This window comes from Lonchura striata, chromosome 10 (assembly GCF_046129695.1).
Source record: "Lonchura striata isolate bLonStr1 chromosome 10, bLonStr1.mat, whole genome shotgun sequence".
In the NCBI taxonomy this organism is placed as follows: domain Eukaryota; kingdom Metazoa; phylum Chordata; class Aves; order Passeriformes; family Estrildidae; genus Lonchura; species Lonchura striata.
Genome location: NC_134612.1, coordinates 23,081,924 through 23,107,499, shown reverse-complemented (window position 1 = coordinate 23,107,499; position 25,576 = coordinate 23,081,924). Strand labels below are relative to the sequence as shown.

The window sequence follows — 25,576 nt, the reverse complement described above, 5'->3', positions numbered from 1 at the left end:
ATTTTCTCTTTCTGACATGTGAGTGTTCAAACAGTAATTAGGCTGTTTGTAGGGACTTGGAAGATGGGGTTTCGAATTCTTCACACTGAAAGCAAGATTGAAATTACATTTCTCCCCTTTTTAGCTTCCTTTTAAATGAAAGTACCACAACAGAATTTGCTTAAAATTGAAGTCTACCAAGAAGTAGTAATATACTAAAAGGTTACAAAAGATTTTTAGCTCTGCTTTGGTGTAGCAACACAAAGAGAGTTTGATCACACCCTGCACTCCAAGTTTGCTTCAGTCTTAATTTTAGTTTTGTGTTACAGTGAGCAGTAAACCACAAACTGGGCTTTTTAAATTACTGATTCATGTAATGCAGTTTTTAGGGCCTTGCTTTTACCATCTTTTTTCCAGTTCCTTGAAAAAACATTTGTGTCAAAGACAAAAACCCACCAACACTGCAGTGACACAAGCAACAGGAAATGTGACACCTTGTGCACACGACAGGGACACAAACCAAGGAAACACCACTCCTGAAAATCCAGCAGGGCTGACACCAGCTCTGTACTGCAATTTCTGGATTTTCTCTAGAATTCTAATTCTAGAATTAGAATTATATTTTTTAAAAGCTTTCAAATTAAAATTACTATAGAAATGCATTTCTTGTTCCTCAACAAGATCTTACTAAGAACAAACTTGTTGCTTTTAAGATGAGCACCTCAAGTGATCAAAATGAAGATCCATCACATACTGTCTGTACTTTTAAAAGGTTCTTGAAAATTAAAACATCTTGCAAATGGGACATCGGTCAAGCTTTTTTCTTTAAAAGTAAAATTTGTTAAAAAGAAAGTTGGTTAAACATTTTACTGGTTACATATTCTATTAGTTAAATATTCTATTAAAATTATAATATCTTAATAAATGCTGTCTCTCTGAGCCATGCAGCCTTTCAGGACCAGCAGCTCCACAGTCACTGGCCATTGCAAAACTCGTGTTGCTAATCCCGTGCTGACAAGGGCATTAAACAGGCTCAGCTGGGCTACACCCAGTTAAAGGCACAGCCAGGGAAAAGGGGAGGATGCGGGCAAGGCTGGCAGACTGGCACTCATCCCACAGACAAATGTGTTCCAGAGAATATTCCACATGGACATGCCAGTGGTCCACTGCCCTGGCTGTGGGGCCATCCTGCTCCAGAGTGAGTCACCCCCAGCCCCTCATTTTGAGTGGGAATTTTCATGTTCATCATCATCATCATCATCATCATCATCATCATCATCATCTCTGCAGGAGTTCACAGTGTGCAGCTTTCCCCACACGTGACACCAAGATGCATAAAGATGTATTTATCTCCCTGTGTTTGCCCACGGGGCTCGAGGTGTCCAAGATGCCAACATAAATTGCTTGAAACGCACAGAGGTGAGGTTTTAATTTACTCCTCTGCTCAACACAATAAAGGAACAGGCTGCAATGAACTTCTGAAGCACAGCACATCTCAAACAGGAGGAAAGTAAAGACTGAGCTCTAACTGCACAGGAAGCACAGCCCACACCTCCTTGTCAAGGAGTTGTAGTCATTATTTGAACCTGCCCCTGTCTGGAGGAAACCTCCTGCCCTAATTCAGGCAGCAGCAATGTGCAGGGACTCTGCTGGTCCCTCCTGCCCTTCCTCAGTGATTTCAGAGGCTGCAGTCACCCGTGGGGCTGCAGTGCTGAGCTCCAGCATAGCAAGGAGGACAGGGTAGAGCCCACCCTCAGTGAGGACAGCTTCTTCAGCCACTGCTTCTTTCAGAAGATTATTGTTAGGTTTGAAATTAGAGGTAGTCTTTTTTTCTTGTTCCTTTTCCCTAAGGAAAGGACCAGCAGGAAACAGGAGTTTCCATTTCCATTTCTTTCCATTGAGTTGAAGAACAGAATCAAAAATATGAGCAACCAGCAGCAGGAAACAACCCTGAAAAAGGAAGGAAGCTCTATGCAAATATCTTAAACAGAAAACACAGAATCACTCTTTGTGCTTTTAACACATAAATAGCTTTTAGAAGAGATTCTGTTATTTTCTGTATTCCTTTCCTCGAGGAGGAGTCTCCTGTCTTGTTTTTACACACAGCTGCCTCCATGCAAATATAAACAAATTCCTTAAACCTTTCTATTGCTGCTCATGGAGATAAATGCAGCCTCTTTAACCAAGCAAGATGGGCTCAAGGTATAATTTAGCACATGGTGCTTGTCATGTACCTGCAAGTTTTCCTGTGAAGGAAGAGGCAGCCCTTGTCCAACATGGAGTGAGCAGCTCCTGACTTAGCAAGGACCTGCCAGCACCAAGTCCTGCATTTGATTTCCAAGATATCCAATTTTGTACCATCATTTCTCCGGGATGGAAGATGAGATACAGCACTCAGAAGCATTAAACAAGAGTAATCAGTGAGTTAAATGCAAACTTTCACGTGGTGGTGGAGGGGAAAAGGGAAGCTGAGAAGTAGACACAACACAAAAAGGGGATATAATGTGGGCAGAGCTGAGCTCTGTGGGGCCCACTGAGGAACTCCTCCAGAAAGCTCACTGAGCACAGAGCTGACACAGTCTGGAGTTCACACACTCATTGGAATCTTTATCAGCAGAAAAAAATGTCTAAACTGTCCCTGCCCCTCCTGGTTCCTCCTTCCCAACATCCAGGCATCTCCTCATACAGGCCTGTGCAGCAGTTTCTGGAGTCAGAAAGAGAGACATGAACAGAAACAAACACAGACATCCAAACAGTTCATTTGCTCCTACTGGGAAAACCACTTTCATTGCCTTGCCCTGGGTTAGAACTAAGAAGAAAACAACTATGAAAGCATCAGTATTCAGATATTTGTGGGTGGACTGGGTGCTCAGGAGGTGCAATACCTCTGTCAGGTGTAAACATTTTCTTATTACACTCCAATTTGTGTAACAGTCCTAATGAACACTGTGTGGATAAGTAACTATGGTCAGCATGAATGCTGCTGAAGATTACTTTAATCTGTCAGGTTTTACAGAGTACTGATCATCTTGTTTTTTTATAAAAAACCCCAAACCTAACAAACAGCAGAACCTTTTTTCCCTTCAGGTTCTTTAATCCTTAAGACAAACCATGGAAGGGAGGGAGGAGAGGGGCAAGAAAAAATAGGGGGGGGGGGGGGGAAATCACACCTTACATCTGAATTTCGTTCCAGAGAATGAGTTGCTCTCAGAAGTCCTGCCAGCCACTTGATTATTTTATACAGAAAGATACATCAAACAATACCCACCGTGTGGGCAAAGGGCTTCCCAGAGGCAGCATCCTGTGTTCCTTGCCATGCAGCCAAGTCCTGAGGGACCCGAGGGCTCCTGCTGAAGCACCCTCATGCCCCACCATCGCCTTTTTTCCCCACATACGTTGCACATTTAGAACCCAAAATATTTATCTGCTACTTTTATACAGATCTGGGCATCCCACCATGCTGCCCTCGGCAGTGGGGCACCATGAGGCTGCTTCACCTCCCATTGCTAGGGGATCAAACACAACTCAGGGAACCTGTTCCCCGGGGCAGTTATTTTGTGTTATATGTACTGTGTGTTAGATGTGTTATTTATGTGTGCTAAATGCCATGAGTTACATGTGCTCCACGTGTTATGTAATATGTGCTGTTTATCTTTATGTGTGCTAAATGCTATGTGTTACATGTGCTCTGTGTGTTATATGTGTTATTTATGCTTATGTGTGCTAAATGCTATGTGTTACATGTGCTCTGTGTGTTATATGTTATGTTTATGTGTGCTATACGTTATGTGTGTCATGTGTGTGACGTGTTTTCTTGATAGCCGGTACATGCCATACATGTTGTGTTAGCTGTGTTACGCGTGCTGCATGTGTTATACTCGTTATGTTACCTGTGCTAAGGCCCGTTTCCCTCCACACGAGCCCGCACCGCCGCTCCCCGCCCGCCGCTCCCGCCCGGTCCCGCCCGGTCTCCGCGCTGGGCGGCGGCCCCGCCGGGCGGGACGCGGAGCGCCGGCCGCAGGTGGGGGCCGGGGCCGGGCGGGGACAGCCCGGCCGTCCCCTCGGAGCCCCCCGGGCCGCCTCCCTCCCTCTGGCTCCGGAGGGGAGCGGGAACCCGCCGGGAGGGCCGGGGACAGCGGCGGAGCCCGGCCGGGAGCGGCCGGGACGAGGAGCGGGAGGCGCCGGCAGCCGCGGCGCTCTGAGCGCAGGATGGGAGCTGTGCCCGCACGGCCCAGGACAGGTGATTCCGCCTTACTATTTCTTATTCTTATTCTTATTCTTATTCTTATTCTTATTCTTATTCTTATTCTTATTCTTATTCTTATTCTTATTCTTATTCTTATTCTTTACTACTACTGCTACTACTACTACTACTGCTACTACTACTATTATTATTTTCTTACTGAACGGGACCCTGTTTGCGTGCAGACTCCCTCCCTTCTGCGGGCTCAAGTGCAGCATCCAGCACATGAAGGCACAATCCGGAATTAAGCCGTACTGTAAAGCCAGATCAGGTTTCAGAGGATGCACTTGTGCAGATGAAGAGCGAAGCGGCCAGCCCAGGTAGCCTTGTAAATGAACTCCACGGATGCATCTCAGGTTGTGCTGCCAAGGACTTGTAGTTGCTCTAACTCTGCTTTCAGGACACTCAAACTCAAACGTGCACTAACACAAATGTTGACTGACTCTGGCAAACTGGTCACAAAATGCAGGTGTCTGCTTAAATGGACGCAATTCGCTGTTAACACAGGGCTAGGAGTCAGTTCCTGTTTACAGCAGCCTTGGCTCCTCCACTCTTCTTTGCTTTCAGTGGGATCATGGACTCCATCCTGCTTCTTGAAGAAAAGAGAGAATATTTCAGATAAAACTGTCCCATGTTGTCTTGCTGACATACACAGAGCCACCCTATGTTTGTTTTCCTTAGGAATTAATATTTGGAAAAGAGTTATCATAAAGAAACTTGTGCAAGTCTGAAGGGAAAACTAGCTGTTCTGAGGTCTCTGTCATTGTACTTAGAGATGAACAAAAACCCCAATTCACTAATGGAGCCCTTGTGCTTTGGATTGTCTCAGAGTTCCAGGATTTTTCCACCAAAAAAGGAGGTGATGCTTGATGCTTTTCCTGCTTTCAAGATATTTCTGCAATCTCGATCCTACAGATTCTATGAGCATAACAAACTGTGAGGCTGTGCTGCAGCATTTCCTGCAGTGTCTTGGATGATTTCTGTCCTGTAATTTTTTCAGAATATGCAGGACCTCTGAAACCTCCATCCCTCTGGCCAGCTGGACAGAAAGACCTCTCCATGTCTTCCCTTTCCCTAAACGTTTCCTTCGATCATTAGCTAGAAAAGTAAATAAGTAAATTATGCTGACCTTTTAACTCTCAAGAATGTTAAAACTCAGATGTTAACTCTCAAAATTTAGGCAGTTCTTGATAACCTAATGATGAGAAGTGATGCTCTTACTCTTCATTAAGGGGCCTGAAAAATTCAAACTGGGTGGTTGCTGTGATGTAACTAATTGGTAGAGCCACAGAGAAATAAATTTCTACTTTTTTTTTTTCTTTTCAGAGATGAAGCACTGTGCCCTGTGACTTTATTTTTGCTGTTTTCACCACTGGAGGATGGCTGCCAGACACTGTGAAAATAGTTCTGGTCAGCACCACTGCACCCACGCCAGCCAACCTCTTGAAATCAGCTACATGCTGGTCCTGATTATGCTTGGAAAAGTCTTCCTTGATTTCTTCATGTTGCAAATTAAGCCAAGACCTGTGAAAGTCAGTTTTATGGGATGCTTCTGCGTTTCAGTGGCGCTCCTTGATTTCACACTGCTGCTGAGCATGTGTTTCATTTTCTGTTTTGAGGACTTTGCGCTCTGGGGCGTGCGATTCACAGAGTACCACATCTGCCTCTTCACTCAGATCTCTTCTCTGACCTACGGCATTTTGCCTTACCCCGTGTACCTCGTGGCTGCTCTGGATTATTACACCACCGTCTCCCAAACATCCCAGCTCCCTACAACAGCTCGGAAGTTACTTTATGGATTTGCTGTGGTGGTTATATGGATTTCTGGGTTTTTTTGCACTCTCCAAGTTCCTGCTGTCTCTGAAGAGCTGGAGATGCAGAACAGAGTTTCTCCTTCCCAGTGCCCTCTCTCTGGCAGCTGGCAGAGCTCCTCAGTGTCATGGGCCATGGTGCTGCTGCTGGGCACGGCTCTCGTGGCTTGCTGGAGGGAGGTGACAACCATGCTGCTGTCTGCCAGGCTCCTCTCCTTTTCCAGCCAGCCTGCGCTGATGTTCCCCTACGTGCCTAACAACAACAATACTTGCTTCAGGTGGCAGCTCCTGAGCAGGCTCCTCCTGTGTTTCCTTGGCACTTGGGCACCGTTTGTTGTTCTCCAGGTGGTGGTTCTGCTCCTGGGAGTGCAGATCCCAGCCTACGTGGAGATGAACGTGCCCTGGCTGTGCTTCATCAACAGCTTTCTCCTGGCAGCAGCCTACTGGTGCCGGTGCCACGACGTGGAGCTGACAGAGGAAGGGTGGTGCACAGACCCCTTTGTCAGCTGGAAATTCTGCTTTATGCCGTTCAACAATGAAAGCACAAAGCCAGCTGATAAGCCAGGCACAGTAATTGTCATCTGTTAATGAGCTGCGACTGAAAAGGCTGCAAAGAAGCAGAACTCTGATGTTGGGTGGCCGGGTCCTTACAGGACCCAAGGAAACATCTCCAGAGCTTCACTCCATAGAAACAAGTTCAGTGCCCAGCAATACTGCAGTGAATATTGCACTGCAAGCACTGCCAGGCCAGGAAATTCGACTTGAAATTACATGTTTTAAAAAAACACTGCTTATATAGGACAAGTTTTCAGTTAAACTTGATTTTTGTGAATAGAATTCTACACTTCCTTTAAATGGAATTATCTCAGGTTTTACAGTACAAAATGCAATGAAGTCTGGAAGGCTGGAATTACATACAGATGCTGACCTAAGGTTCACATGAGTTTTTGAAGTGTATTTTGTTCTTAAAATGTGAATTTTTGTCAGCTTGATGGAAGGTAAGGGTTGCTGTCTATTTAACAAGAAATAACTTGTTTAAATTAAAGTTACAACTCCTAGAGAAATAGAAATGTTATATAGTACAAAACCAGTGCAAGATGTGCAACTTCCACAACTACAGGTGAGGTGCTGTTTCATTGTTTCTTTGCTGCTGTTCCTCTAAGGTACATGAACATATTAATAATTAAATAATTAAAGCAACAAGCATCAAGATTAGCTGCTATACATAAATGCATACCCAAGGTTAAAGAATAGCTCAAAGTAAAATGTACCTTAGTTTGAAGACAAAATTACTTTAAAATAGTTAAATATGAAGTGGGACTACTTCAGTAGGGAAAGAATTAGGCTTCTAGCAAAAATACTCTCAATTTTCAAATTCTTCGAGTTTTACAATGGACTTGATTTGATTTTGTATAAGATAAATAAATTATACACAACCAAAGCAGACAAATGAAATTAGCATTTATTTCTGAAGCACTAAAGTCACAATACAATGTTGTGTTGAAAGAGAAACTAAGTAAATGATGCTGTAGGTTATTTAACTGTCCCCCAGACCCACAGGGAACAATGATTTCACACAAGAATACTCATTAAGAAAACTCTGCAGATAACAAAAGGTGCAATTACAAGCAAGTTTAAGCAGCATAGTATAAGGTGCTTTGTTTCAGCATTTGTAGGATGGATTTATCTGTTAACAGACAGATTGAAGAAATGTCATTTTTACAGATCATAACAAATGAGAGAATCTAAAATTCATTCACATGCTAGTTGGTAATAGGAAAGTGCTTCTTATAAAACGATTCACAAAGTATAGATCATATTTTTACATAGCTCATTGTGTGCTCTTCAACTGTAAAATTTCGATTTTGGGTAATAATTTATTTTATTATATATCAATTATAGAGATAGATTTAATTGCAGAATTTAAGATTACATGGGTTAAATTTTCTTATAAAAGAATATTCCAGTATTTCACTCCATAAGAATACACAATCACATCTCAATTATAAATTAATCTTCAATTTCTGAAACATACTAAAATCCGATTATTTTGATTTATTACTTCACCCCACATAGTGCTTCTTTCACCCACAGTCTGTTGTAAAATTCTTTGAGTTTTCTGTGATGTAATCAAAAGGGGACAAGCATTTTTCAGCAGTAGAAAATGGTTTGGGGGAAAAATCTAGTTAAAAGGCCATCAAAAGGACAGTAAATGATCAAAAACTGAATTTTCAAACTAGTGCAATAAGAGGAGGCAATGCTTAGCAATATAGTTTGAAGTGTTTGGCACCACAAATTATTTCATTTATTTGGAGGAAATTGTATTTCCATGTTAAAAGCAGGAAAACACACACAATGTTAACTGGAAAATAACCCTAAGCAATCTCTCCCTGCTCCCTCAAACTGTAATTGCTGTTAGTTAGTGCTGGAGATGCTATAGGATAAACCATGGCTAAACACAGGGGTTTGACACAGCATTTCTTCAGGTTTTATAGAAACTGGACACCCACTGAAATGGGGCAGACAAAATATTTACAAAACCTAATTCCATTTAAAAATCAGCAAATACATCAAATCTAGGAATGCACCAGGCATTTCAGAATCGTGAAGTAACTAATTTGTACAGACTTGGCAGGCAGGGGGAAATTCCTCTTTTAAAGTTCGTTCAACACCAGATGAAGGAAAAGCTATTTTCAAGTTCATTTCAGGTGTGTTTTGCAAGATAAGTCTCACCCTTCTGAATCACTAACATGCAAGGAACTGGAACTGCAACCAGTTGGGTGAGGCTGCTAACATGTTTTATTTATCAGTGTGGTTCAGCTTCCCAAGCCCTAATTAAAGTTTACACAATCCCATCTACCCTAACGTGCCAGAATTCCTGTAGCTGCTGCAGTGCTCCTAAAGCCACTTGAAGTTTTTAACATTTTTTACAGGGAACCCACAACATGCAGCCAAAGCAAATATTAATGTATTAATGTTACATCACTGTATTAGTTGTCAAATTTATTCTTTCTTACTTTCGGTGGAAAAGTGCCAAAGAGCATCACCTTTTAAGCTGTCACCTCAGCTGAGGAGGCAACAGTGGCACTGCAGGTTTCCAGCAACATCCAACCATGGTGCCTGAGCCTGCCCAGTGACTGTTTTAAAACATTAATGGTAGTTCTCTTTGCAAGCCCACTTTTATGCTTGGCATTCATGGAGGGAGACACCAGCTGAGCAGTGATCTTCAACCTACTGCCTTCCTAACAATTGTATTTTCCTCTGCATTTTTTTTTTTTTAACCTGGTGCTTCTGGACCATCCCTCTCTAGAACAGGGGTGACAGTTTCACTGCCAGAGAGGATAGAAGCTGTGCCAGGAAGGTGGAAATATCTGAAATGAAAGAACTACTGATAACCACTGCTACATCTCCTTTGTACATCACTTCTTGTGCTGTGCCAGCAACTAATGGCCTTATACCATCCAAATACCTTACAGGATTGATATTAATGCTAACAGCAGCTAAAGTGTTAACCCTTTATGGGAGACTACTGTACTTTTCTCATTTAAAGAATCTCTTACAAATCAACGGTGATTTTAATGAGCTATTCTATGTGATTTCAACTCTGAACAGAGTATTTGGCACTCAATGATAAAACCCTTCATCTTTACACACATCTTCCCTCAATGATAAAACCCTTCATCTTTACACACATCTTTCCTGGTCAGTATTGGCTTGTTCATTCTATAACACAAAGACTACTTGGAAAGAAAGTTGGGCATGCAGAATCCCTCGTTCTTTCCAAAAATGAATTTGCAAAAAGCTGCCAGAGGATGGAAGCATCCTGCCTGGAGAGTGGAGGACAACACAAGCCTTCCACAGGCTGCCCAGGCTTCACTCACAAAGCAGATCTACCTCATGAGTCAAAGACATTTGTGCTTCAAACCTAATCCCATAATCAGCATAGATATCCTGATTATTACCTAGCAACAACACCACAAGACTGTCAACAACCCTATGTACCCAAGCAGTGCTTCATAAACACAGCTAGAATGCTCCTTCAGTGTTATGTATTGCACTTAAACAGTGTTTATGATCACAATCCTACGAATGCACAATTGTGCTCAAGTTACAATTACTTGTAGATGGAAAAAAATATTTTAAAATCTTGTTTGTCTAGCTCCTTACTCTACAGAGTCATTTGGATAATTCAACATGAATACTTGCTGGAAATTTAAAAAAATTTAACTTTAAATCTGTTCATTACACTGGCTCTGAGAACTGTGCTTCAGAAACATTAAATCCATGGCTACAAAAGCTGGATTATGAGTTTACTCTATACCTGCAATTACCAGCATATTTATATCTCTGAACTTTGCTTTTTCCCTTCCACTTTGCTGTAAGAGATCAGAAAATACTATGCAACCTTCAGGTGAATGAGCAGGTGTGTGTTTTAATGCAGAGGTTACACAAACCTACACAGCAGCTTAGGATGGGCCTGGACCAATGTGGAAGTGCTGACCATGAGACCCAGGGGATAAAGCAGGACACAAAACTCCACAGCCCCCAGAGCTGACAGCCAAGAGAGCAAAATGCCACTCTCAGAAATGGAGTGGGGAAGGAAATGTCAGATTTTCAAAGAAATGAAGATGGTAAAAACAAACCAGGCTGATTCTCATGGATTAGGGTACTGTGTGATCACTGCCTTGGTGCTCAGTCTGTGTCTCAGGCCCTAACTCCATCAGCTCAGACCATGGACAGCTTCCTGAAAAAGCTTCCTGAAAAACCCACACAGCTGGCACTGGAGCATCATTACTGTCTCTTTTTCAAATGTCACCATTTGCAAAGCTATCCAGGGGATGTAACTACATAAAACCTTTCAGGTCTAAATAAACTCTCATCACTAAAGGCAAAGTCTTTTAAAGTTAATTTAATTTAGGCTCATCTTAAGTGAACTAAGGATTAAATTTAAAATTTCTTTCTCCTCACAGTATTTCCTGTCTGAAACTATTGCTCACTATGCAAGAGTCACTTGAAAATTAATTCACTATGAGCAGTTAGCACTTTACACTGAAATTATTCATAGATAGCTCTGCTCATACCTGCTCCACTCAGCATTGAACAGGAACAGTGTATTTAAAACACTCTCCATCCCTAATAAACTAATATAGGTGAGTATAAAAACGACCCTAGATTGATTGTTTTGCACTGTCATTATCTGCAGCCTAAAACAATCAATGGGGAAATGTCTGGTTAATGATGACAAATATATTTCTAAGTATATGCTAACAGGACATCTCCATACAATACTGGTGAGAGAAAAATCCTGCAAGCCTTTATACATGCTGAGTTTTAAGATGAGCAGTCTCAGTACAATCAGAACTACTCATGTTATAAATGATGGGGATGTCTAACTTGCAAAACCAGGACTCAACATAGCTGTCACTGAATTCTTTGATCACTCAGAGCTGTAGATTTGTCACTGTGTAAGAAATCTGTTGAGCTCTTGAGGTGGAAGTTTCTGCATGGATTTTGTGGTATTAGAATGAGAACATCCATCTGAAACTGGCATTAGCTGTAGCTGCCATGACAGGCAGTGGCACACCACACCCAGCCCAGTCTCACACCAAACTTCCATACAAATTACATGTAAATGGTTTTGTACCTGAATATTTCCTTATACTTCAAGACACAATGCAAAAGCTATCACAGATCTGCCTAAACAATTGGTTTTACCCCATCCTTTCCTCTTCCTGCCACATCTGCAGTTACAAAGGACTCCATCTGTTCTATCCAAAAGGCAGGATTCCTTTTTGGACAAAGCACAGGTGGAAGTCAGGGGGTAAATACTTGCTTTCACAGGAAAAAAATGAGGAAATTTGCTTGCAGGACAAATCTTCTATTTAAAATGTCTTACTGACAAAAATCTAGCAAAGGCTTCACCATCTATCAAGAGCTTCATTTCTAGAAAAAAATGATGGGTTAATGGGTAAAGAATGGATTTACAATGCAGCCTTTCTAAAACCCCTTTAGACACTCTCCGGTGAGCCAAAACAACTGGCACTTTAAGTCAGTGAAGGTAGCCAAGCTTCCTCAGGGGAGTACCCTGCTTCTGCTGCAAAGCAGGGATGCTGATACAAGCCAGATGGATCAGGGGAGGCTGCACTCCCCTTTTGATCATTCATATGCAATTCTTTAAAACCCCAAACAAACCCTGAAGCTGAGACAAGTGTCACAGTTCTATTCTACTGGATGAAATCCTGACACATACCTTCAGCCCAGTGCTCTGCAGAAGGGCTTGCCCTGAGCTAATGCTGCAGTTTTCATTAAGGAGTAGGGTAGGATGGACAGTGGTGGAGAAAAAGGAAGGGGAAAAGCCATGGAATGTATTTCCCTTCTGACCTATTCCTATAGAAGCTGAAATACTGCAAACATTACTGTGAGGGGTAGCTTGCAACACCAGAAATCTGAATACAGAAAGCAAAATCCCAGGAAATAAAGAGAATAAAAAAAAAAGATTTCTTGTAGACACATCCTGTGGGAACAACTGTTAAGATACAATTAAAATCTTTAATACTTCTTCTTTTGCAAGAGGGTACAGACTAACATGTGGCAAAGCCATGGGAAACGGTTAATATAAGCCTGGGAAAACCTCACCTATCTGAACAGCAAGTGGCTGGTACATAAAATGGTTCTGGAGGACTGTTACTCTAAGTATTATATTTTTTTTTGAGAAAATTCATAAGCTTCCCAAATAGACTTCAGTAGCACTTGGAAATTTTCCAGCCTACTTTCATATACAAGTGTGATTTTTGAAAATAAATATTTTATTGACACAGCTACACTGGCAAACCCTCCTGTACAAGTGCACTTCTATCAGTACAGGTTGGTATAGCTGCGTCTGATTTTAACTTCCAGTTAATTGTCAATATCATTGAAGAAGAAAAAAACAAACTTTCAATATGCATAAGACCCATATTCTAAGCTGCTGCATTTATGAATATTTAAAGCATAACTCATTATCTGTGGCTCTCCCAAACCCACAGGGAATATTACATACCAGATGAACAGGACCAGATGTGCCTTACTGGGGTCTGCTCTGATCTCCTGGCACCTGGCAGTGATTCTGGCTGAGCTGGACACAAACTCTAGCTGGAGAAGCTCTCCTGAAAGCTGTCTAATAAAGCAAAATTAAAGTAGCCATGAAATTCTCATGCATGTAACACTGATTAACTACAGGTCTAAATAAGACCCCTAAGTCCACATTTTCTAGTACACTTTAAGCCATTATCAAACCACATTTATGTATCCCTACTTTTTACATTGCCTAAGAACAGTACAATCAGAAGACAGATTAAAAATTAGCCAGTGAGATTTTTGTATAAAAATAATAAAACTTTAAGACAAAAGCCAAAGGATAAATATCTAAGATATATTTAGTCTTCAGTTAGCTCATCAAAACAGAACATATCCTTTAGAACATATGTTACAGATATGCTACACTGTGTATCTTACAGAAATGCTACAAATGGGAACTCACTGTCTCCATCATTTGAATGTCTTTCAAGTGAATATTAGCAAATATTGGAACTTCAACTAAGAAGTTTATTTTACAACAGTAACTTAAAATAGAAAAAAAAAACCAAAACAAACTAGAAAGTGCTTAGCAACTTCCCTCCAAAATAAACCCAGGCATCAATTCATCTTCTAAAGCTTTGGTGCCATTTGGGTAAGGGTTCTCACCACATACCAGCGTGCAACTGCAACATGTTGGCCTAACTTGCAGTTTCAGTGGTTAATAAAAACATTAATAACATCTGCTATTAGCAAGCTCAAACAGTTGTAATCAAGAACAATGATTCTAATGTTGATCTCTAGAAGGTAATGGTAGAAAATCTGTTAGTGGAAACAAAGCAATAGTTTAATTAAAGGAAAATGAAGCACAGATTTTTCTGTAATTCAAATTTACTCTTTAAGGTCATCAGTTAAATAATATACATATTAATCTCTCTGTCACAAACCTGCCTTTTGGCCAGTGTATGTGCATTGACTCCTTTTGATCTAGGGCAGCAGTTCTCAAAACTTTAGGTCAGTTCCTCCTCTCTTCAGGAATACTGTACAGCCCCCTGAATACCTCCCTACACAATCATATATTATGCATTAATTTGCATAAAATACAAAAAAATACATTATTTGCAGACACGTACACATATTTAATTCAAATATACACAATGACTATCAGCACACATACCCTTCTTTCCCTAAACAAGAGCTTAAGGATCCAGGTCTGTACATAAGGGGAGTGGAGCTGCAAAAGGGAGGGAACAGAAGGACAAAATACATCCAAGAGCATTGGTGCACAGGTGGTGGGGAAGCAAAAGCCAAGAAGGTGCTGCTGCCTCAGAGCCCAGGCAGCTTCCAAGAGCATCAGTAACTGGGGAAATAAATTTGTTCCACAGGGTGTGAGAGAGGGAAGATGGAGTGGGACACTAGAATCCACCACCTGGGTCTGCAGCATCCAAGACAAAATCTCCTGTCAGAGGGAAAAAGCAGGGCCCTTGGATATTTCTCTGTCCTGCTCCTCCCAGATCTGCCCTAAACCAGGACATTCTCCCAGAGTTGCCAACATTGGCATTCCTCCTGCTGACCTGCAGCTCCAGGCATTCAGCAGCTGCTCCTGCACAAGCTCTGAGGAAGCCTCACTGCTCTTTCCTCAGAGTACTGCAAGCACAGCTCACACTGGCCACTGGACAAGGAAAAGGTGCTTGGAAGCTTCCAGTGAAGCAATGGGAATGCACTACAGGGAAAGACATGTTAGAAGAGGTATCAAGAAAAAGAACATCCGAGTTATGCTGTCCCTTCTCTACCCTCAGGCTCTAAAGCAACTTGTAACTTGTCTCAACATGAGCTGGTCCTGGCTGCAGTTTTCAGCCCCTCACATCCAGGCATTTGGGAACCTGAACCCCAAGTGCTCCCACACTTCCTCAGGGTTCACTCTGAACCCCCATTTGAGAACTGCTGGTTTAGCTTAACTAGCAGCATGTGAAATTACAAACCTAACACTTAATGCCCCCTTAGTGCATAGCAGCATTCAAAGAGTAAAGTAACATGTGCTTCAGTTACCTCTGGCAGGAGTGTCAGTAGCCTGATCATGAGGATTTTGATGAGACATCTACATGGTTTATAGTATTTTACAGACTTCAAGAAAATACTATAGTGGCAGAGATGAGGGTAAGCCTACACGAGGAAAACCAGCTGCTAACCTACCCCTTACAAACAATTTGCTCAAGACTAAAACAAACTCAGAGAGCACAACTAAATGCATAGCATTTTACTGGTACTAGTGCTTCCACAGGGCCTGTGGACACTTCTGTTAGTTCAGTCCAAACACTGCTGTATGTGGGAAAAATCGTTCAGAATACAGCAACACAATTTAAATGGTGTCTGAATTGGGGTGGGGACTGGGGTGTTAATCATAACTCATAAAATGAAGTACATGTTGAATATCTAACCTATCACAGCATATTTCACTTCATGTTTTTCCATGAAAAAATTCAATTCAAAGCATTACTCAGGCTTTACTATAAACTTATTAGTTGTTGAAAACTACAGAGGACTCCTGGTATAATCAAAGGAACACTTTAAAGTCTTTATGTGGGGAGAGCCCCACCTACTTAACAAAACATCACAGTAACACTCATGCCACAGTGAAGATGTTGGCATATTACTGTTAGTTCTGTCACTGAGAAACTGTTGTTTAAACCTTCATGTTCACCTCCTAGGATTCTTTCAAAGAATTGATACGTGCACAGATTTTCAATGCAGGTCCAAGCTTAATATTCATTGCACTCATAAGGTGATCCTCCTTCAACAAAAGGAGAGCTTGTCCATCAATTTCTTGTGCTCTAAATTCATCTGCAATATCTTGACAACCTAAAGGCAATAAAAAATATGATTACTGTTTAGAAATGTCCATTCTTAGATCCAATATCCATACCAGATTTTGTCCACACCAGAGCTTTACAGCAATATTTCCAGTGCTCATCTCTTCAGCTTGTTGAACCTAAATTACATGCAAAAGTTCAGTATTATGATGGGAATTCTGAAATAATATGAAAATAAGTTTTACTACAGCCTCTAATTGCACTGTATTTATCAGAGAACTACTCACTGGGAATTTCAAGTCCCAGCAAAGACAGAATTTTCATTTCATTAAGAGGAATTGGGAGAGACTGGGAAAACAGCAATAAAATAGCAATCAGGAATGTAATTGAAGTAGGTTCTTTCCAACAATAAAGAGATAGCATTACCTAATTCTATAAATGATAACTATATTATACTGCTCTGTGCAGTGTGAACATCCAAATAGCTACAATTTCCAAAAGGAGTTATTTCCACCTGTATGTTACACCACTGAGCTAAGGAAACAAAGTTTTGATGTATGGCTTTGGCACAATCATCTCACGAAGATATTTAGCATTTGTTATCAGAGTGAATATTCTATACACAGCAGTAACTCAAGTCTTGAGAATATACTGAAAAGAATAAACCCCAAAATTACCCAAAAACCCAAATGCAGCAACGTAGAAATAAAAATTCTGGCAGGTTGTGAATATAGCTTTAAATATCTATTGAACTTCTTTAAAAAAAAGTATTTGAGAAACTAAGCATTCATATGGAAAGGAATGAGTAATTATAATAAATTTTCATTACATATAAATAAATATAAGTTTGTTTAAAATCAAAGATCACCTTGTTTATCGATTACAAAAACTAAACCAGATCCAGCACCTGGTGAAATATTGTAAAAGTAATGGCTCCAAAACAGAAACCACATTTTAAGAATAAAATTTTTGGTTTCATACTTGCAAGTGAATTGTGTTTATGTGGCACTTCAATTACTCTAGCACAGGAATTATCATTTACTGAGAGCCTAGGATTAGTTATTGAATTCACTAGAGCCTTGAATTCATACAACAGTAACTGAAAACAGCAGTGACAGAGCTACACTCCGTAACACAACTCAAGTAAGAAAGAGCAATAACCACATCCCAAACCTATGGAGATTTGCTTGTTTTTACAGCCATCACTGCAGGTTTCCAAGAAGCAGGCAGTGTTACTGAATTGCAATAAACTATCAGAAGAAAGGTACTTCAAGGATAACTTTTGCCAATTTTAAACATCTCTTACGCAATTCTTTTCCTGAACTACTAAAAAAGACTGTCTAAAAAATGCATGTGTATGACTTAGCAGTGAAGATATATTCCTTATAGGTTAACATTCTAATGGGATTCTCAAAAAAATGGTATAGCATTCCAAAAAAAGTAGAAAATTAGGAACAAACACAGCTTGGGCTTTAATGGGTAAGCAACAAAAATTCTGGTATGACTGATAACTGTGGAGATCTGCCTTGTTATCTGTAGGGGTTACAGTGTCTGATCAGATAAAATGGAATCCTTGGGAAAAGGTGGGGAGTGAAGCTTTAAAGGTTAAGATAGTTAGGAAATGATAAATGCCAAATAACCTGAAGATGACATAAAGGTAACAGCGAATATTAATCTAAAAGAAAGGTTTGTGAACAAGGAAAAACCATATTATTTTTTCTGATAATAAACTGATACTAGCAGCATGCAGAGTTTCTAGGCAGAAGATCTCTGAGCAAAGCTACGCAAAACAAATCTTAACTTTATAGCAGAAACTTGCTTATTCTTTTTTAATGACTTGTATCATGAGAGGTCTTCCAAACTTTTCAGTTGTATCAAGGGAAGTAACACTGCTCTTGCTTTTTCTACTGAATAATCAGCAAGGGAGGAAGAAAGAGAAGAAGGAAGTGAGAAAGGAAGAGAAGAAAGCAGTGTAACACAGAGGAAGTGTGTCTGATCTCTCTACTGACCTCTTGAGAGAAGTCAGACTGAAGGAAGGAACAGCTCTAATCTCCATCAGCTGGGATGCAACAGCAGAAGTGGGACTAGTTCTATCAACATGGGATTTGTGCTGAAGGAACAAGCAAGAGGAAACAAATCACATTCCAGTCTCTATCACCAGCTAACACTGCTGCTGCTGTTACTACATCACCTCCTTATCACAGTGCTGCTATAAAGCAAGGAACTTCATTGTTAAAAACAACAGAACAATTTATTGCCCCTTCCATACCAGGCAGAGAATGTATAAAGGCCCAGACTTCATCGACAGTCCATACTGAGGGGTCAGTTTGCACCACGGGTAGGAGGTCGATGCTCTCTGGCATTTTCCGCATCCTCAGCTCCCGGAGCTCCCGCTCCCTCTCCCTCTCACTCTGCCTCCGCAGCCGCGTGGTCATGGCCGTGGGAACAGCGTCTTCATGAGGAGCCAGATCTTCTTCTGCAGATGGATAAGTAATTGGAAGCTGGAAAACGTAGTAACTACAGTATTAGGCTTTATTTGCAATTCCCCAAGCAGTGCCATAGTTTTAAGCAAATATTCCACAGACCTGTCTAAGAAAATGATCTCGTGATGCCCCCTCAGGGCCACTCGGCCGACGCCCGCGTCGCCCAAGACTTTGGCTATCTGACTTCCGATTCCAACGACTGGTCTTGTCTGATGGAAACAGCCCAAATTTCTTAGTGCAACTAAGGCTGTGCCTAAAGAAGTAAGATATATTCAATAATGCACTAGGAGTTTTTTGGACTGAATTCAATCAAGTAACCATAAAATCACAGTGTTGTAGAAATGCTGCTTAATTACAACAACAGCTGTCATAGAAATAAAAGAGAAAGGTATCTCAAAGGCTATTTCATCAAAACCCTCATCTCATTGTGGGATCAAATACATCCAGATTACCCCTGGAAGATGTCTCTCCTTCCCATTCTTAGAAATACCTTTGCATTTTATTGCATAGTATGGTTCTGCTCTGAAATGTCCACTGAAAACCTAAAATCACATTATATTTTCTGGCTCCATTTTCTCTACCTAGCTGATACCCAGTCAAAGGAGGATAGAGGCAAATATCCCATGTTAAGATAAAAAGACTAAATATCTTTGAGATTATTTTGCTGGTGGTGTCCCAAGAAGTAGCAAATCAAAAATATATATTCCCACTATCTAAATGGGAACACAGCAGACATATGAGAAAGGTCATGCCCAGACACACTGATGCCAAAAAAGAGCTAAGCAGCAACTAGAAATGGGAAACTATTCCCTGTTTCTAAAACTTATGGCATTAAACATCAACTTTCCAGTTGTTATAATGGAAGATTTTGTGTTCAGAGGTTGACTGTGAATTCTTGCTCTCTCAACCAGGAGAGATTAAACCATTAACCAGATAATGATAAACAATAATTACATAGTTACCTTTTGGCACAGGATGTGGAGCAGAATCTTTTTGATCGCAGAAACTTATTGGGATATCCCATTTTTCCACAAAATTCACACTTCAGAAGATCATTTTCAATTTCCTCCAGTCCCTCTATAGAAGGAATGACGAATAAAGTCAGTTTCAATGACACAAAATTATGTTCACATCTCTCACCTCAAGCAGGCAAAAGATCTTCAAATATTTAATGCATTCAATTAAATACTTTGATTAATAGACAATTATGCAAAGCTAAGCAAGTATATTCTGCCTAGAAAAGATCTTGAGCAGACTGAACCTTAATGAACCTTCAATTAAGTTATTCAATGAACTTAATCAGTTTTTTGTTGCATTTCAAGCCATCCATGAGAAGGTCTGCCCTCAAACATAGCAAGCAATTAAAAAAGAAGGGTTACATTCCTTATAAAGAATTCATTATGAGAATCAGACCTTCCATAGTATAAATGCAAACTCTCCTGTAATGACATAATGAATTAACCTTTTAAAGTACTTTGAAGAAGCAGCTGCTACAACCAAAGGGACTTGTGAAAGTGAAAAAAACATTGAATCTTGAATATATATAACATTCAATCTATGAAAAAGATAATCTGCATGTAACAAAAAAAAAGTATTATGACATCTGCTGATCTACAGCTTATTGTTACACAGCATTTTTCTCTTATTGGTGAGGTGAGATGACCCTTTTCCTTATCTACAAAATGCACTAGTGCAGCAAAGAGCTGGAAATACTGAGAAGGGTATTTGAAGGGTGTTTCTGCCACACACACAATCATACCCTTATTTACTATTAGAAAATTTCCCTTACTCACGTGATGTGGATGTGGACGTGTCTCCATGTTGGATGTTTCCTACCAGCTCATCTAATGAGTAGCTACAAATACTCTACATAAACCTAACACCAGCTGTAAGGAGCTAAACCAAAACTAAACCCAAAACTATGAGTGTTTGGATAGTTCCACAAAACAGACAAGCTGTCCGAAATCTGAGAAACAGCATGGTGTTCATACTGAAATGAAAACTGAATTAACATCTAATTAAACAAATTATGGACAAAATAACTGCTGCAAAGAGTTTTGATATGGAAGGACTAGAACTATTTTAAGAGAATGAAAGAAACACTTGCATTAAGACTAAATTTAAGCAGTTCACCAAAAACAGCTCTGGTGCAATAAGGAAAGAAAACCCAGGGGTGGCTAAAAAATTCTGAACTTTCAAATCTTAGATGAATTTATACAAGTTATTCTGTGTGCTCACAGAATAACTTGTCTTTTCTGGGCCAGGCCACAGTTTGATTCCCATTTCATAGCACACAGAACTGGAGGGGGGAAATGGGCATTTAAACAAAAACTACAAACCTTCTGCAATCATATCCTCTATCTCTGTGTCTGATGAATTTTCTGCATGTTTTGTGTTCTGCAAGTCTGATTCAACACACACCACACTCATGATCTGACCCTCCACCAGCAATCTCTTCTCTGCAGGCTGTTCCACCAGCAAAGATGAACGACTGACCTAGTGCAATAAAAGAAAAACAACAGTGAGTAATTAACATTATTCACAACAGTGAATAATTAAAAACACTATTTGTGACTTAACAGTTGTAACTGAGAAGGTGATCAGTTTCTACTTTGTATCAATGAAGTGTAATTACATTGTGCTAAAGCTTATTTCTCAAACAAATTAAGACTCGCTCCTGCTCTGCAGGTTACAATTATATTTAACAAAGGGAGAAACACATTATATCTACAGAAATGAAGGAATGGGAAATGAGACACATACTAAATTAAAAAGACAGGCTTTAAATTGTCAGTTTGTGATTTGAAATTGTCAATGGTACTTCTTACCAGACACAGCACTAATTACACACAGCCCATTTAAGAGCTTGCCAGTGCTTGAAACAACAAATTGTAGCATTTTAGAATTTTAACAGACTCAACTCTGAGGTTCAAATTAAGATATCACTTAAATAGAGGGATCTAGGAGGTAGACAAATATAAAAAAGTTATTCCAAATGGTAGCCTAAACCCACTCTCTGTAGTTATCTCCAGATACAGCCTATGACTCAAGTCACCAATCAGTGGTCAAAACCAACATCTGAAACATAACTCAAGATCTAAGTATCAAGCAGCCACAAATAACATCATTCTTACAGTGAGTTAATTTCAAAGATTACTAGTAAAAAATTCCTAGCAACTTTTAGACTTACAGGAAATGGCTCCAACCCCTCCTGAATCACAAAGCCTTCGATGACGTGGGTCAGGATCTGGGGTTTAACAATAGCCTGTGGAGGTTTATTTTCTAGGCTGGGAATGCTATTGGGCATGGATGTGCTGCTGCTCCTTGTCGTTGCTGCTGGAAGCAAAAGAGGTGGTGGTGGAATAGAGGCATGGGAAGGATCAGATGGAGATTTAATTACTGAGGCACTGACTGATGATGTCACTGAAGGCAGTCCCCCATGTTCTGCAAGAAATAACAAAATATGTTATGTTTTATCACTTATGTCCAACCACTGGCTCAGAATCAGGAAGTAAGAGGTGATAAATCCCCAAAACTCATCTCTGCACCCATCAACCCCTAACACAGACTCTTCCCTAGGCTTTGTAGATTCCACTTTTAAAATAAGATAGCTTATCTCACAGACTATTCCACACCCTCCTCATGTAAACATTTTCCTTTACTCAGTACCTGCTAACTACAAACATAGCTGGCCATTAATTACTGACACAAATCACAAAATCAAAAGCTATCTTAGTTTGGCATTTGTCCTCACCTGACAAAGGATCTTCTGAATTAAGAGCCTCTCCATTACCCAAGGTTATGGCTGGTGGGGACAAGGTGGGTGGTGTAGGTGTTCTTGCCATGTGGACACAATCTGAGTCCTCGGGCATCTCCTCTTCACACATATTCTCCACTTGGTAAATCTGCATCCAACAAACTATTGCTTTAGAGAGATTTCCATTCTATCTTAACACCTTAAAAGAGTTGCATAAATACAGTTTTAAAAATAAATTACCAGATCAAATATATTAATATTTTAATAAAATACTAGTTCCCAAAATGCATATCAAACAATGAACTCTGAGGACATCACAATATCTATGACAGTAAAATGAAAGTATTTTGTTACAAACAGCAATACATAAAGAAGTACAGTTCTCCAATCATACAGAGCAGAGAACTTGACTTTTTAAGTATCTTATGTGTATAGTTTACTGCTAATTTTTATTTACACATACATTTGATGTTATTTAAATGCATCTGCAAAATGCAAGTTTAATGACCAGTCTGCAAATTGTTCTATCTTATACAGAAGTGTAATCAAGCTGAGTATTTCAGAAGAGCACACCAAGGCTATCAAGCATTAGAGGTTGTAAGAGATTTTAAGGTCTTTCCCTCAAAAGTATTGAAAAAAACTTACATAAATTCCTGATAGTCAGTTTAGCAGATTAAAATGTAAAACACCACCCTGTCAAAAGCAAACCTGGCGCCTACTCTTTTGCCCAATTTTCTCCATGGAATACCAGAGTTGAGGTTATTACTCTCTTAAAATAAATTGAAAATTAAGAGCACACCTCCTTCCTTAACCTCTTGATAGCCTCAAAAAAGCCTACAAGAGCTGCTGATTCTTTTGCTCATCTTAATCTCATTAGCATTTTACTATTAAAGCCCAGCAATGCCATCTTAAATGCCAGTCTTATTTGCATATTTTATTTTCCTGTACACAATTTTAATCCAGTGATTGAAGGCAAAATCTTCAATTACAAACTGCAGACATCTGAGACAAACTCTGAACCAAATTAAATGGTGGTGATGGGATTTGCCGAAACACCATCAAAATTCCCCTATTCTTTTATGAAGAGGATATTTTTAATGTTAGTACAAAATAAATAATCCAGAAATTAATCATCTTAATAACCTGATATGCACCTTCCACCCAGTCAGATTGTTCTCCTAATCAAAGTCTATTTTTATTGAGGTGAAAGTTTACAGTCCTTACGTCACATTTACCAAAATTCTTTACGTAAGCACTGTCATATATTAACTTACTTTTTTAAACTTCAAACAAATTGTAATGTCATTAAGAAACAAGATTTTTAGACGTAAAATTTACATTTTCATGATTCCTGGTTGATATTCTTGACTGATGATCCATTACAAAAAGCCAACAAAAAAAAACCCAAACCAAAATATGAATCAGACGGGGAAAAGTCTATTATTTTCTTAAAACTCAGTTCTGTAATCAACAGGTTTCTTGACCTCTGTCTAGCACCTGATTTAGATCGCTTTGAAGTGAATGGGCCTGACTCACAGCTCTGGAGGAGCCCAGGGAAAGAATAAAGGATGCAATGTTACCACTCACCACTGGAGTTTCAATCGGAACTGACGGCTGCACCTGCAGATTTACTGCGACCGTCTGTGGCGGTGGAAGAGTTTGAAACGGCAGCTGGACCAAAGCCTCTGCAGCAGGAAGTTCTTCCTCAGAAACCAAAGTGTTTTGAACCAAAACCTGGCCCTGGGACAGAATTTCAGGCTGCACTTGTAACGACTGCACAGACTGCAAGGGCAGCGGTTGAATCTGGGTTGAGGATGCCGAGAGCTGAGGCGGAGCTGCTAGAGGGATGGGAGCGGATTGCAGGGCTGGATACTGCTGGTGTGGCGTGGAGGACACGAGCTGCTGGCCCGGGGAAACCAAGCTGGGCGGCTCCACGGCCCCGATGTGCACGGCGGGCGAGGGCGGGAGCGGCAGGTGCTGCGGGAGGCTGAGCGGCTGCGGCGGCCGCACGGGGCTGGCGGCAGCCGCCTGCGGAGCGGCCGGCTCGGGCTGCAGAGCCGCCGGCACCAGGGAGCTGGCCTGGGACTGGATAAGGGCTTGAGGGTGAATAATTATGGTGGGTGACTGACTCGGGGAGTGGGACGGCGGAGGGGACACCACCACTGACTGCTGAGCTGACTGGGACGGGGTAGGAGAGAGCGTGAGAGGCGGAGGATGGACGTGGATAGGGGAGCAGTGGGACGGGACGCTGCTGGGAGCCGGAGGCAGCGCATGGCTGGGGAGGGGCAGACAGTGCTGGGACGGAGGCGGCTCCTGGCCCGGAGGAGTCTGAAGCGCAATCGGCTGGACTTGATGCTGCTGCTGCAGGATCAGCTGATGATGGGAAATCTTTGGAGGTGGTGAATGAAGTGGGATCTGCTGATGTTTTACTAGAGAATGAGGTTGCAATGGAGAATATGAAGCTGTGAGGGAAGGGGGAAAAGTGACAATTAGTATTTATTTCTTCAAGTTCTGAAAATATTGTAAAATACCTCAAAAATTCTCACTTTAAAGATCAGCACAATATCTTTACCACTTCAAATATTTGTTTAAAAATCTCTTCTTTGACAACACACAGAACACAAGAACAATTTATTAGGGTAGTATATCAATTTCCAAAGCAAAATGCAGCAATGAACAAATGAATATGACCATGCTTTTTACATATAGGTACCTTCTATAAAGAAGTAGCTAAACTTATCTTTTTGCTGCTAGGTCTAAGATTATTGGTGATCCAGCCTTATTTAAGAATTGCACACAACTTTAAATGGATTTAACCTTTCCTTTGAAACAGACAAGAAATTATAAGTACAACAGGATTTGCTGATAACTGTTAAGTCAAACTTCAGATAATACTATGCTAAGAGACTAATAAAATTCCAAGAGTTTAGTATAAATTTACCATTGAAAGCATTTGCCTGAACTTGAACACAGCAACTGAGAGGCACAAACCTAAAAATAGTGCAGCTTCTAGAGAAATCATCACCTTTAAGTGAACCAGTGACTCACCAGCCATTTCTTACAGCACACACATTTTCCTCCACATGCAAACCTCTTCTTGCTTTGTTTTGTCCACTTGAGAAACAATAAATTTATGTCGCTTTTTTGATTTGTTCTGCTACTAAATATGAGGGTTTTTTTCCTACCAATGTGAGTTCTGAGAGCACTAGAGTTCAATACCTCCAGAATGTCTGCCTCCAAGTCCCCCTCTTTCTCTAAAAGCTGCCATTGAGCCAAGCTACATTCCACAGAATTCAGACCAATTGTCTAGACTACCATCACTTTTTCAAAATAAGAAAGCTAAGATGCAAGTACAATGCATGCAGTGTAAGTGCCTCTCTAACCAAGTACGGGTTATTTTGATTTATCTTGATAGAAAATACTAAAATTTTAGCACTGTT

At 40.5% G+C, this 25,576-nt stretch overlaps 2 protein-coding genes across 3 annotated transcripts in view; one reads left to right on the top strand and one right to left on the bottom strand.

Moving 5' to 3' along the window:
* The first annotated feature begins 5,553 nt into the window (after positions 1-5,553).
* On the top strand, positions 5,554-6,809 carry GPR160 (G protein-coupled receptor 160). The gene has a single exon (XM_021548223.3). It carries the CDS (start codon positions 5,602-5,604, stop codon positions 6,619-6,621), a length of 1,020 nt encoding a protein of 339 aa, XP_021403898.1. The 5' UTR covers positions 5,554-5,601; the 3' UTR covers positions 6,622-6,809.
* Positions 6,810-7,474: 665 nt separating this feature from the next.
* PHC3 (polyhomeotic homolog 3) overlaps positions 7,475-25,576 on the bottom strand; it is a 30,674-nt gene continuing 12,572 nt past the window's right edge. For both annotated transcript variants that reach the window (XM_021548261.2, XM_021548263.2), the window contains exons 8-15: positions 23,724-24,598; positions 22,134-22,284; positions 21,570-21,823; positions 20,719-20,875; positions 19,342-19,456; positions 18,482-18,632; positions 18,166-18,397; positions 7,475-15,945 (exon numbers count right to left, since the gene is read on the bottom strand). In XM_021548261.2, the coding sequence (XP_021403936.2) occupies positions 15,791-15,945; positions 18,166-18,397; positions 18,482-18,632; positions 19,342-19,456; positions 20,719-20,875; positions 21,570-21,823; positions 22,134-22,284; positions 23,724-24,598 (2,090 nt within the window). In that variant the 3' untranslated portion in view covers positions 7,475-15,790. The remainder of the gene's footprint in view (positions 15,946-18,165; positions 18,398-18,481; positions 18,633-19,341; positions 19,457-20,718; positions 20,876-21,569; positions 21,824-22,133; positions 22,285-23,723; positions 24,599-25,576) is intronic.